This window comes from Gadus morhua, chromosome 21 (assembly GCF_902167405.1).
Source record: "Gadus morhua chromosome 21, gadMor3.0, whole genome shotgun sequence".
NCBI classification, from domain to species: Eukaryota; Metazoa; Chordata; class Actinopteri; order Gadiformes; family Gadidae; genus Gadus; species Gadus morhua.
Window position 1 is genome coordinate 1,385,205 of NC_044068.1, and position 12,500 is coordinate 1,397,704.

At 48.0% G+C, this 12,500-nt stretch overlaps 1 protein-coding gene across 1 annotated transcript in view; it reads right to left on the bottom strand.

The window, feature by feature from the left end:
* The window catches only part of meis2b (Meis homeobox 2b), a 16,418-nt gene extending 6,117 nt beyond the window's left edge, over positions 1 to 10,301 (bottom strand). Inside the window, exons 1-8 of the mRNA XM_030345195.1 lie at positions 9,726 to 10,301; positions 9,307 to 9,533; positions 7,278 to 7,419; positions 7,095 to 7,145; positions 6,816 to 6,866; positions 6,550 to 6,705; positions 2,199 to 2,313; positions 1 to 112 (exon numbers count right to left, since the gene is read on the bottom strand). The exon at positions 1 to 112 is cut by the window's left edge and continues 28 nt beyond it. Of these exons, the coding sequence (XP_030201055.1) occupies positions 1 to 112; positions 2,199 to 2,313; positions 6,550 to 6,705; positions 6,816 to 6,866; positions 7,095 to 7,145; positions 7,278 to 7,419; positions 9,307 to 9,533; positions 9,726 to 9,737 (866 nt within the window). The 5' untranslated portion in view covers positions 9,738 to 10,301. The remainder of the gene's footprint in view (positions 113 to 2,198; positions 2,314 to 6,549; positions 6,706 to 6,815; positions 6,867 to 7,094; positions 7,146 to 7,277; positions 7,420 to 9,306; positions 9,534 to 9,725) is intronic.
* Positions 10,302 to 12,500: the final 2,199 nt, after the last annotated feature.

Below are 12,500 nucleotides of genomic sequence, written 5' to 3' on the forward strand. Positions count from 1 at the left end.
ATGATGTTGGTGGCCACCTTGGGGAAGATGCCCCTCTTCTTCTGTCTCTTCCGGTCCTGGTCTTCCTCGTCCCCGGTACCCGGGCTCACCAGACCCGGGTCCAGACCGTCTCCTGAAAGCCCAGGGAGAGAGAGAGAGAGCGAGGTGAGAGAGAGCGAGGTGAGGGAGAGCGAGGTGAGAGAGAGCGAGAGCGAGAGCGAGAGAGAGAGAGAGAGAGAGAGAGAGAGAGAGACAGAGACAGAGACAGAGAGAGAGAGAGAGAGAGGGAGATGGAGAGAGAGAGAGGTGAGAGAGAGAGAGAGAGAGAGAGAGAGAGAGGGAGATGGAGAGAGAGAGAGAGAGAGAGAGAGAGGGAGATGGAGAGAGAGAGAGGTGAGAGAGCGCGACATCAGAGGACGTGATGCGAGCGGACGTTTCAGGCGGAGCTCCAGAGAGAGGGCTGGCGTCTCGCTGACGGTACGGGACACGAGGACACGAGGACACGAGGACACGAGGACACGAGGACGCGCCGTGTCAGCTCCCGGTCGGGCCGTCCGGGTCGCTCCGCTATTAATCCAATGTGAGCGCCGTGTCTGACGAGCGGTGCTGACACGGCGCCCGCACGCCACCGCGCCCTCACAGCCAACGCTAATGACCTCCTCACGAGGGGGAGCGGAGAACACGTACACAACACCCCCGACCGACGGCGGCGGACCGGGAGCTGAACTTAAACAATATTATTCCCTCTCATCATGAGCAGGGCAGCAGGCGCAGCGCGGAGAGCCCCCATGCCCCCGGGCGGGGGCCCTGGGGCGGGGGCCCAGGGGCGGGGGCCCTGGGAGGCCCCCGCCCCAGGGCCCCCGGCCTCATTATGCACGGAGGGGCCGCTCTGCTTAACGTTTGCCTGAGCGTGTCTTCTTGGTTTTGGAGATGCATCAATCAAAGGCTCCTCCTCTTCATCTAGGGCTGATGAGGAGGAGGAGGGGACGGGGGGACGGGGGGGGGGGTGGGACGTCTCCAGAAGGACCCGTGCCCCCCAGACACAATAGAAGTAGAGATTTAGAAGCTAAATACATAAACATGCCTCTATATAACAAATCACTTCACTGACAAGGACCTACTGACTTTAGATTAAAGAGTTCTGGTTTTCTGGCTCAAAATGTCTAAATCCAGAAATGACCAAAATAGTTAAATTAACATAATGTAATTAATAGCCAGCATGATAAATAAAGAAGGAAAGGAAGACAGACAGAAAAAAAGAGGAGCTCAGCCTAATTAAATATCAGAGGAGGTACGTCTGGCCCCTCCCCTCCCGTCTTAATTCTGCTGAGAAGGAGGGGGGGGCTCGAGCTAATCTCTTCTGACGGCTCTCTCTCCCCCTCCCTCTCCCTTTCCCTCACCCCTCTCTCTCACCCCTCTCTCTCACCCCTCTCTCCCTCTCTCTCTCTCTCTCTCTCTCTCTCTCTCTCTCTCTCTCTCTCTCTCTCTCTCTCTCTCTCTCCCTCTCTCTCTCTCTCTCTCTCTCTCTCTCTCTCTCTCTCTCTCTCCCTGGACCACTCTATCTTACTCTCTCTCCCTCACTCGTTTTAGGTTAAGCTTCTGAACCATGGCGCTGATGTTGTCTCCACTCTGGATCAGGGTTAGGTCAGGGTTAGGGGTTAGGTCAGGGTTAGGTTAGGGTTAGGTCAGGGTTAGGGGTTAGGTCAGGGTTAGGTCAGGGTTAGGTTAGGGGTTAGGTCAGGGTTAGGTTAGGGTTAGGTTAGGGTTAGGTTAGGGGTTAGGTCAGGGTTAGGTTAGGGTTAGGGGTTAGGTCACAGTTAGGTCAGGGTTAGGTCAGGGTTATGTTAAGGTTAGGGGTTAGGTCACAGTTAGGTCAGGGTTAGGTCAGGGTTAGGTCAGGGTTAGGTTAGGGTTAGGTCAGGGTTAGGTCAGGGTTAGGTTAGGGTTAGGTTAAGGGTTAGGTCAGGGTTAGGTCAGGGTTAGGTCACAGTTAGGTCAGGGTTAGGTCAGGGTTATGTTAAGGTTAGGGGTTAGGTCACAGTTAGGTCAGGGTTAGGTCGGGGTTAGGTCAGGGTTAGGTTAGGGTTAGGTTAAGGGTTAGGTCAGGGTTAGGTCAGGGTTAGGTCAGGGTTAGGTTAGGGTTAGGTCAGGGTTAGGTTAGGGTTAGGTCAGGGTTAGGTCAGGGTTAGGGTTAGGTCAGGGTTAGGTTAGGGTCTTACCCATGTCGCTGATGTTGTCCCCGCTCTGGGACACCAGCCCCCCGCTGGACGGCCCGGGGGTCCCGATGGAGGGGGTGGAGTGGGCCTCGTCCATGTCTCTCCAGGAGGAGGGGTTCTGGGGGGGGGGGGGGGGGAGAGAACATGAACACCCAGAGGCACAACCCAGGACCCTAGACCAGGACCCTAGACCAGGACCCTAGACCAGGACCCTAGACCAGGACCCTAGACCAGGACCCTAGACCAGGACCCTAACCCAGGACACTAACCCAGGACCCTAGACCAGGACCCTAACCCAGGACCCTAGACCAGGACCCTAGACCAGGACCCTAACCCAGGACCCTAACCCAGGACCCTAACCCAGGACCCTAACCCAGGACCCTAGACCAGGACCCTAGACCAGGACCCTAACCCAGGACCCTAACCCAGGACCCTAGACCAGGACCCTAACCCAGGACCCTAGACCAGGACCCTAGACCAGGACCCTAACCCAGGACCCTAACCCAGGACCCTAGACCAGGACCCTAACCCAGGACCCTAACCCAGGACCCTAGACCAGGACCCTAGACCAGGACCCTAACCCAGGACCCTAACCCAGGACCCTAGACCAGGACCCTAGACCAGGACCCTAGACCAGGACCCTAACCCAGGACCCTAACCCAGGACCCTAACCCAGGACCCTAGACCAGGACCCTAGACCAGGACCCTAACCCAGGACCCTAGACCAGGACCCTAACCCAGGACCCTAGACCAGGACCCTAGACCAGGACCCTAACCCAGGACCCTAACCCAGGACCCTAGACCAGGACCCTAGACCAGGACCCTAACCCAGGACCCTAACCCAGGACCCTAGACCAGGACCCTAGACCAGGACCCTAACCCAGGACCCTAACCCAGGACCCTAGACCAGGACCCTAGACCAGGACCCTAGACCAGGACCCTAACCCAGGACCCTAACCCAGGACCCTAGACCAGGACCCTAACCCAGGACCCTAACCCAGGACCCTAACCCAGGACCCTAGACCAGGACCCTAGACCAGGACCCGGGAAAGCTAAATCACAATTTAAATAAAAAATAATGCTTTAAAAGTAGAATATCCTAAAAAGTTTAGGATAATTAAAAAATCTGAAAGAAAGCGAACGATTCCAAGCTAATCTGAACATTACAAAATAGGAATGGAGTCCCTAGGAGATACATTGTGGAGGAGATAGGTCCCAAAGATTGTAGAGAATAAAAAAGAAAGAAGGAATAAAATCTAAGAAGATCGACAGGTGAGAGCTGCACGCAGCACTCACCTAACTACAACGCCTCCGCCAGAACAGACTAACACATGCATACGTATACATACAGACATCCATTAACTCGATCAGACACAACAACTCAACAGCTACAGCGAGCCAAAGCGGCGTGTTACCATCGGTGCGTCTCTCTGTGGCTCTGTGGGGTCCTGGGGGGAGCAGGTCTGGCTGGGTCTGAGGCGCTGCACCTGACCGGGGTTGTATTTATGGGCCGCGCTCTAAGCTCAGCCTCCCTCTTCAAACACTTAGCGTCAGCTGTTTACCGGATGGTCATCAGATTGAAGAGTTCAGCGAATGACAAGAATAAGCGGCAGGACAAAGGAACAGTGTGAATGAGGGCCCCCGGGGGCCCCCCTTCTCCTGGCTGGGCACACAGTAATTACAAGACTCCTTTATGTCCCCCTATTCAGAGATGTGCCATGTGTTTCCACGTTTATCAAGCTAATGAAGGCCTTCCTCTGCACCGCGTCCATCTGTTAAAACACTATCAACCCAGAGACACGTGTGTACTGCGCCAAACCACCAGAGGACCCACGCTCACAGGACAGACAGACACACTGTACCCCCATAGGACCCACGCTCACAGGAGGACAGACAGACACACTGTACCCCCATAGGACCCACGCTCACAGGAGGACAGACACACTGTACCCCAAGAGGACCCACGCTCACCCCACATGAGGACAGACACACTGTACCCCCATAGGACCCGAGCTCACCCCACATGAGGACAGACACACTGTACCCCCAGAGACACTGGAGGAGAGGGGAAGGTGAGGACACACTATAACGCCTCACTTATACGGTTGTTATGTAAGTGTGGCTTAAGTGTAACTATGGCTACAGATATACTAAAGTACCACTTTACTTATACTGCGTTTATGTTGCTGTGTTTTTAGTGCAACTATGGATACAGTTAGACAACCGTTATCCCTACAGATCTACTATAGTACCACTATACTTATACTACGGTTTTATAGCTGTGGCTTTAGTGTAGGCCTAACTATGGCGACGGTAAGACTAGTTATACTAAAGTTATACCTACAGATACATTATAGTACCGCATTACTTACACTGTGGATATATAGCGGTAGCTTAAGTGTAACTATGATAACAGTTAGATTAGTTATTTATACCTCAAGTTATACTATAGTATCACTGTCTATATGCTGGTTACATAGCTTTAATGTAACTTGGGCTCTCGTGAGGCTACGGCTAGTATTATACTTATGGTTTGGTATACGTTATGCTGTAGAAGAACGATAGTTATGCAATACAACTAACAGATGTGCGCGACGGGAAAATTCGAAAAGTCAAGCTTGTTACAAGTGCAATGTGTCGCAGAAAATAAGTATTTTCCGATTTTTTTGGCACCAAGAAGGCAAAACTTCGCGATCAAAACACCAGCCGTAGGCCTACATCCAATTCCCTGCATTCCGGACCGTATGTGACCTGTCCATAGCTCAATATGGTACTATGCTGATTTTACATAAGCATGTTGGGGTTCAACATATGTTGTAGTGCAAAACATTCTAAAACTGGTGTAAAATGTTGCTGGCCATTTTAATAGACACGTTGAATGTTATCGTTTTGATTCTGGAATCCCGCACGTAAACTGGTTGGCAAAAAAAGAGCAAAGACGGACGCACGGTTCACTTGACGGAGAAATCGTCACCTTCCTCATATCAGACAACCCGTAAGTCTGGATGAAAATGAAGGCTGTCGTTTACTGTCACTTTCCTTTGTAAACCTTTAGAAATAACCTCCTGAATCCTTGTTATAACGCTGTGTATAATCCCGGACCGCAACAGCTTGTCGGCATGTTGTTAGTGTGTGCAATTCAGCACAGTATCAGCCGAGTTGACTCTAATTTCCACATTGTTTACTTGCTAACCTTTTCGAATAACAGTGGCTAGTTGGCAGAGTTAGTATTTTTACACACCAGTAAGTGTTTATCATAGCGGAGCCCTAAATGTGACGTCACCCGTCATCTCGTCTCTGTAAACATTGGATGTTGCGCAGCCCGCGTCCCTGTCTACACCTGTGACTGAGTCGCAGTTCTGAACGGGATCATGGTGACTGGGTGATGGTCGTGGTGAGGGGGTTAATGGAAACAAAAGAAGCGTGTTTGAGGACTCCAACAACCCTCCAACTAGCCAACATTAATCCCGAAGGTAAAGAAAGTGCTGCCTGTAATCTGGAGGTTGACGGCTGCCAGCAGCTGCTCTCCCGCCGCCTTTTCGTCATCACCCCATCGTCCAAAAAAAAACCAACTAACGCTTTAAATGTTTTCTGCGTTGCTTTGAGAAGCAGCAGGAATAAGGCAGAATCCATGACACAGTGGGCCTGATTGCGCCTGCGCCTCGGCCTACACGTTCTATTGTGACATTGACATGATCGGTGACGTCGGCGAAAAAACTTTTGTTGTCCTTATTTGACTAATTGAGCTGATTAACGTCAGCGAGTTACACATTCACACATAAAATCACGCAATCAACATTTGGACTTCTTCAGTTCAGTTGTCAATAATGACATGAAATAAAAACACGAAATAACATAAATTCATGAAAAAAAACATTCAGACAAAGGCTGACAAAATATTTCTTTATTTATTCGAATATTTAAATATTTTTTTTTTTTATTTACTATCATTATTGTAGCCTTATACTACTTGTTATTAATATAAATATCTTTTTGATTTAATTTGATTACAAGGAAAAACCTAAAAACAATATATTCATAATTAATCGATCTAAAGAATAGTTTACCTAATATTAAAATAACATCTTAAAAGCATCTTTGCAACTAATAAAAAACCTTTCTCAGGCTAACATAACTATATACCTACATTTATTAAAAGTAGGCTTACATGTTTTTGTTTTTCCACGGACTGTGTCTGTATTTTATTTTTTATATTACGTAGCCTAATATTATCCTATTTTCGATATAATCCAATGTATCACAGACTAACAAAGCAGGCCCGTGCCGGTTAACGACTGAGCGGAGGTTGAACCCATAAATAGATCGATAGGTGGATAGGTAGAAGGGGCCTCACGTGGTCGGCCAGGGTGGTCGAGGAGCAGCTGAGGTCGTCCAGGTCTGCCCGGAGGTCGCCCCGGCAGTCCGCGTCGTCCACCACCAGGTCGATGGGCATCTTGCCCTTCAGACAGCTGATGTACCGGTGGCAGAAGTTGTCGCAGAGCTCGTGGACCTAGACACGGGTTACAGTCAATTTAACCTCAGTAGGCCTAATCTATCGCATATACCGGATTCATTTGGAAATACGAATAGAGCCGTGTTTTATGTCATAGCCTAATTTACCTTTTCTAATTCCAGCAGATGAAACCTCAGGACTTGAATCGCTTGAATCATCTGAGGAATAAATGAACATCCAGCTTCAGGAAAAGCTGCCACTAAACAGACTTCAGTCTTTAGTTCAGCCGTCAAATTAAAGGATGAATGATCGAAGATGGAACAAGATCCGACACTGCGATCACTAATCGATCGTTTTGCTGATTGATCGGAAAATTATAGGAACCAGCCTGAGGGACTCGTCGTTCAGTGGAGAACCTCAACGCGGGAACAGAGAAGCAGACTCACCAGGTTATCCAGCTCGGGGTTGGACGAGAAGAGCGGTTTCTCTGCTCTGATCTGAAAGATCAGAAACCACGTTTTAACCCAACGTTTTAATACTCTGCTCATATTAAGAGGTTATAACCACCTGTAACGGGGTGCATGTGAGGGAGTGGGGAGGGTGGGGCGTGAGGACGGTGTCGGGTCTACCTGCTTGGCGAACACCGCGATGTCCTCGTTGAAGGAGTCCGAGGAGCACACGTCGCCCCCCGCGGCGCCGGGCTCGCGCGGCGTGCACGTGGCCAGCTCGCACTTCTCGAACACCAGTGCGAGCAGCGGGAAGAGCGGGTGGCTGCGGGAAGAGGTGAGGGGTCAGGGGTTAAGGACGGGGTCAGGGTGGGCACCCGGGATCTCCCCAGTTCACCATGTGTCGTCATAATGTTGTATGTTGTCATACTTTTATTTTACGTCATAATGTTACACGTCGTCATATTACTTTAGAATGTGACCTGTCCTCATAATGTTATATTTAAGCAATAGATCACGCAAGGCTGTGGTATGTGCTCATTATACCACTGTTAAGGGGCGTTGTCCGGCCCCGACGCGCAGCGGAGGGCCGGCGACCCCCTTCACAGTGGTATAATGAGCACATGCCACGGACTGAAGTGATCTATTGCTTTTATACAACGGTTACTGTTATGGCGAAACGAAAGTCATAGACACACTACATTTAAAAAAAAAACAAGAAAGTCAAAGTAGCTGTTTTATTAAAGAATACAAAGAAGTAGTCCCTCCTCCTGGCTGCCTTCAAAATGCACGACGGTCGCTATGCAACACACTTTAGCGTCCCTCCGAGAGAAGGCTCGGGTAGAGCGGTTAGCCGCCAATTTATCTTATGGAGCAGTTCACTCGCCGTGTGCCTCAGCTTTCGTTAGTCTCTCCATCGCCTTGCTCACTCCCGGAGTAACAACATTTACACCCTCTCCAATATCCATCATTCAACATATTTTTTACTTTGTAACTGTTACTACTTCCAGGCGCGGAGTGATATGCAAACTTTCACAAAATGATCGGGCGTCATAGCAGTTATGTATACGCTCATTATGCAACAGTTGGGAACCAATCAGATCGCTGGATTTAGGCCCCCCGTTGTATAATACGTCATAATGTTAGACGTCGTCCTAATGTTACCTGTCGTCCAAATGTTATATTACGTCATAATATTACATCTCGTTTTAATGTCCTGACGCAGGAGTGCCAGTAAAATAGATAGGGTCAGCTCGAGGCCCATCGGTGTTTATTTCGATCTAAATTTGTGATATAACTAATATTGGTCCGTAATCTTAACTGGTGATTATAATACCTATCTGTATTTAATCTGAACTGGTGATTATAATATTGGTGTGCTCCTCGGACAATGATCTGAACTGTTGATAATAATCATGGTCTTTCTATTGAATTAATCCTTTAATAATAGACATTATTCTGGTGGTGACTGATTATAATATGAGGGTTTTTAATCTGAAAATGAAAGCAATATTAGTGTTTAGTTGCCTATCTGATGCAGTATTATTGGGGTAGTATGAGGTTCATATAATAAAGTATTTGCTTATGAATTTTATAGGCTACTCAGACTCTTATTTGTTGGGTAGTATCTTCAGCTTGAATGCACTTATTCTAAGCTTTGGAGAAAGGTATCCCCTGAATTTATGTTATGTAATTTAATGTAAGATTTTTGTAATATTAAGGTTATGTTGGGATAATATTTAGCCCAAATCGAGCAAATCTCGAAAGAAGGTTGCGGTAATATTAAGGAAGACATGTTTAACTAACAATGGGGTAGTAGGCCTATTGAGGCAATAATGAGGGATAATATTGAGGAAATATTCTGGTAATATTCTAGTAATATTAGGGTCATGTTTTGGGATAATATTGAGGGTTAATATTCAGGTAATATTTAGGATTAATATTGAGGTAATATTACGATAATATTCAGGCAAAAGGTTAATATTGATGGTTTATACTAAGATAATATTAGTGTAAAATGTAGGGTAAATAGGTAAAACAGGTAAAAAAAAGATATTAGGGCAATATCGAGGTAATATTAGGGTCCCATTGAGGTAATATTGAGGTACTATTAGGGTGACATTATATGGCTAAAAATGAGGTAAAACGGAGCTAATATTGTGGTAATATTCGGGTCATTTTCCGGGCTGCACCGAGGTCTTTGAGCTCTAACCCGTATATCTGGTCCTTGTCTCTCTTGAGCGCGTCGGGCACCATGCTCCCCAGCCCCCCCAGGCCCCCCAGGCCGGCCGGCTGCATCAGGCTGTGCGGGGGGTGCGCCCCGTAGTGCTGGGTGGGGTGGCCCAGGTGGTGGGGCAGCCGGGGGGCGTGCACCGGGTCTCCGTACATGGACCCTCGGACCCCGTCCATGGCGCCGCCGTAGTGGGCCAGCTCGTCGTACTGAGGGGGGGGGACAATAAGTGATCACAACGGATAGAAATAACGCATCCACATTCAGTCTCATTCCTTCATAATGTGCCTGTCACCGTCAAGAGACCGGAGCGGGACCCGGAGCGGGACCCGGAGCGGGACCCGGAGCGGGACCCGGAGCGGGACCCGGGGCGGACTGAAGTGAGGTCATATCAAACCTACCCTTTGCGTCATCGCCGTTTGCTGTTCGCTGGCTCGCTCTTACATCCGAGTGGGTTTATAATCCGCCCTCAAGTGCCCCCCAGAGCCCCTCACTGAGCAGAACCACAACGAGGAGCGGGAGGTTGAGTCAAGACTCCAGGGCGTAAAGTGGTCCTCCGGGGAGCGCGGAGTCCCGTTCTGGGGATTCGGTGGGACCTGGTCCGGTCTCCGCTCCTTTGGTTTCCCTGGAAATACAATCCGGTCTCCAACGTTGCCGGGACCCGAGTGAGGAAGACCTGGTCCGGAGTTCACCTGATCCCCCGCAGCGTCCAGCGACCGGTGGCAGGTTGGCTACCAGGACTAAAGTCCGAAGCGGAGGATTCTGGTCAACAGATGAAGACTCTGGAATTGGAGGAAGACTCTCGTCTACAGAGGAAGACTCTGGTCTGTAGAGGAAGAGTCTGGTATACAGAGGAAGACGAGAGGAAGACTGGTCCGTGGAGGATGAGTCCCTTCTGTTGAGGAAGAGTCCGGTCTGTGAAGGAAGATTCCGTTCGGGTCTGGAACCGGTCGCCGCACTACTGAACGGAGCGGGGCGCGCGGCGATGCCTTTGACGCGCCGCCTCGCGCCGCGCGCCGTCGGCATTGGACGGGGCGCCGGTGACGTCAGGCGGTCAGCGGGAGGGTCCGATGCGCCCGTCACGTGATGCGCCTCAGGACGTCCAAAGTGAAAGTGACAGTAATGTATGGTGAGGTGCCCATTACAGAGATATTAGGGAGCGGGATTAGGCGCTGCGTGCCCTGCGGATTCTTACTGAAGACCACAGAGTTTATGAGTCCGTGCGTTGCTGTTAGGTCTGGACTGAAGGACCAGGGAGAGAGAGAGAGAGAGAGAGAGAGAGAGAGAGAGAGAGAGAGAGAGAGAGAGAGAGAGAGAGAGAGAGAGAGAGAGAGAGAGAGGGAGGGAGAGAGAGAGAGAGAGAGAGAGAGAGAGAGAGAGAGAGAGAGAGAGAGAGAGAGAGAGAGAGAGAGAGAGAGAGAGAGAGAGAGAGAGAGAGAGAGAGAGAGAGATGGTCTGTGCGTGTGTGTATGTGTGTTTTTTCAAAGGGTCTGTTCTTTATGTATAAAAACACAATTGGTTCCTTTATCTTCATGTAGGCCTACGTGTCACCTTTGTTAATAATCAAACATTCACATTGATATTAGTTTCATATTTGGCCACACGGCCTCATCTTAAGAAGTGCCATCTTCATTTTCTCTTGTTCTGTGAAGGACATATAGGCTAAAACAAATGTTCATGATCGATAATAAAACATTGGTGTAATTAGTTAAATTGAGAACAAAGCAAAGAATGTCCAATACAACCACGAGACAACGCGCCGATAATCACCAAAGCTGAACAACTTGACTTAAAACGCGAAGCAACAAGACGGCTCCACTAAATCAATCAATAATCGATAACAACATCGAATTTCCTCTTATTGCTGTCTGGGACTGCGAGTTGAACTCCGTATTTCCGAGGACCCGGTCTAAGCGGACCCAAGAGGACTTCTTGAGGGTCCACAGATCGATAGATGGTTTGTCGGGACCAGGGGAGTAAGATCGATTACATTGATCCGTTTGCCCAACAATGTGCTCTTCGTTGGGCTACGTCAGAGAGACGCATTCATATTCAAACAGAGTATGAACATAGTATTTTACTGGTCTGTCTTTGGATATGATTCCTCTGGTTCCACGATGGGTCATTTGATAAAATAAACAGAAGAAAATATATATACCTTGAACTGATTTAATTTATTCTAAAGTCCTTCTTTCTTTTGATTATCTCCCCTTGTGAATTATTAAAGGCGTATTTGAATTGTAAATACATGAACTATAAGGAAAGCGTCTGAACCCGGCCCGTGCCCTCAGGCAAGTTAGCAGGCCTAATGCGGAGTTTCTCTCTGACAATATCAAAGTAAATAGAGGATATCTCCACAACCACTGGGCTATAACATGTAATCTTGTTACCAAACGAAAGATAACACGTTATATTATAGTGCAAGTGAAATATTCACTGTGGATACGACTTGGTTAGAGTCGATAAAGCTAGAACATAGCACAAGTGGAAGATTCAATTTCCGCATGAAATGAATGTCATGTTTTAGATGGAATACCGCACACTTTAATATCACTTAGTAGCGCTGTAGTACTGGACCGTAGGTAGCACAACATCTGATGAAGTACATGGGTCAATACCGATGGAAATAAAGTGAAGCAGAGCAACGATAGAGAAGTTTAAGTAGATAGGTTTAGGCGGGATCTCCAAATAAATCAATAATCCAATGCAAAATTAACATTATCAACTTGATTAGACACAAGCAGGAGATATCTTGGGAACCCTTTAGTGAATTATATTATTTAACCTTTATACTACCCATCCAAAAAGCCTCCTACTTATCATAACCCTGATACTACCCATAATACTAGAATAACTAGCCCTACTCACAACAACCCTATACCCTTAATACTAGTATAACTAGCCCTACTTACCATAACCCTAATACTACCCATAATACTAGAATAACTAGCCCTACTTACCATAACCCTGATACTACCCATAATACTAGAATAACTAGCCCTACTCACAACAACCCTAATACTACCCTTAATACTAGTATAACTAGCCCTACTTACCATAACCCTAATACTACCCATAATACTAGAATAACTAGCCCTACTTACCATAACCCTGATACTACCCATAATACTAAAATAACTAGCCCTACTCACAACAACCCTAATACTACCCTTAAT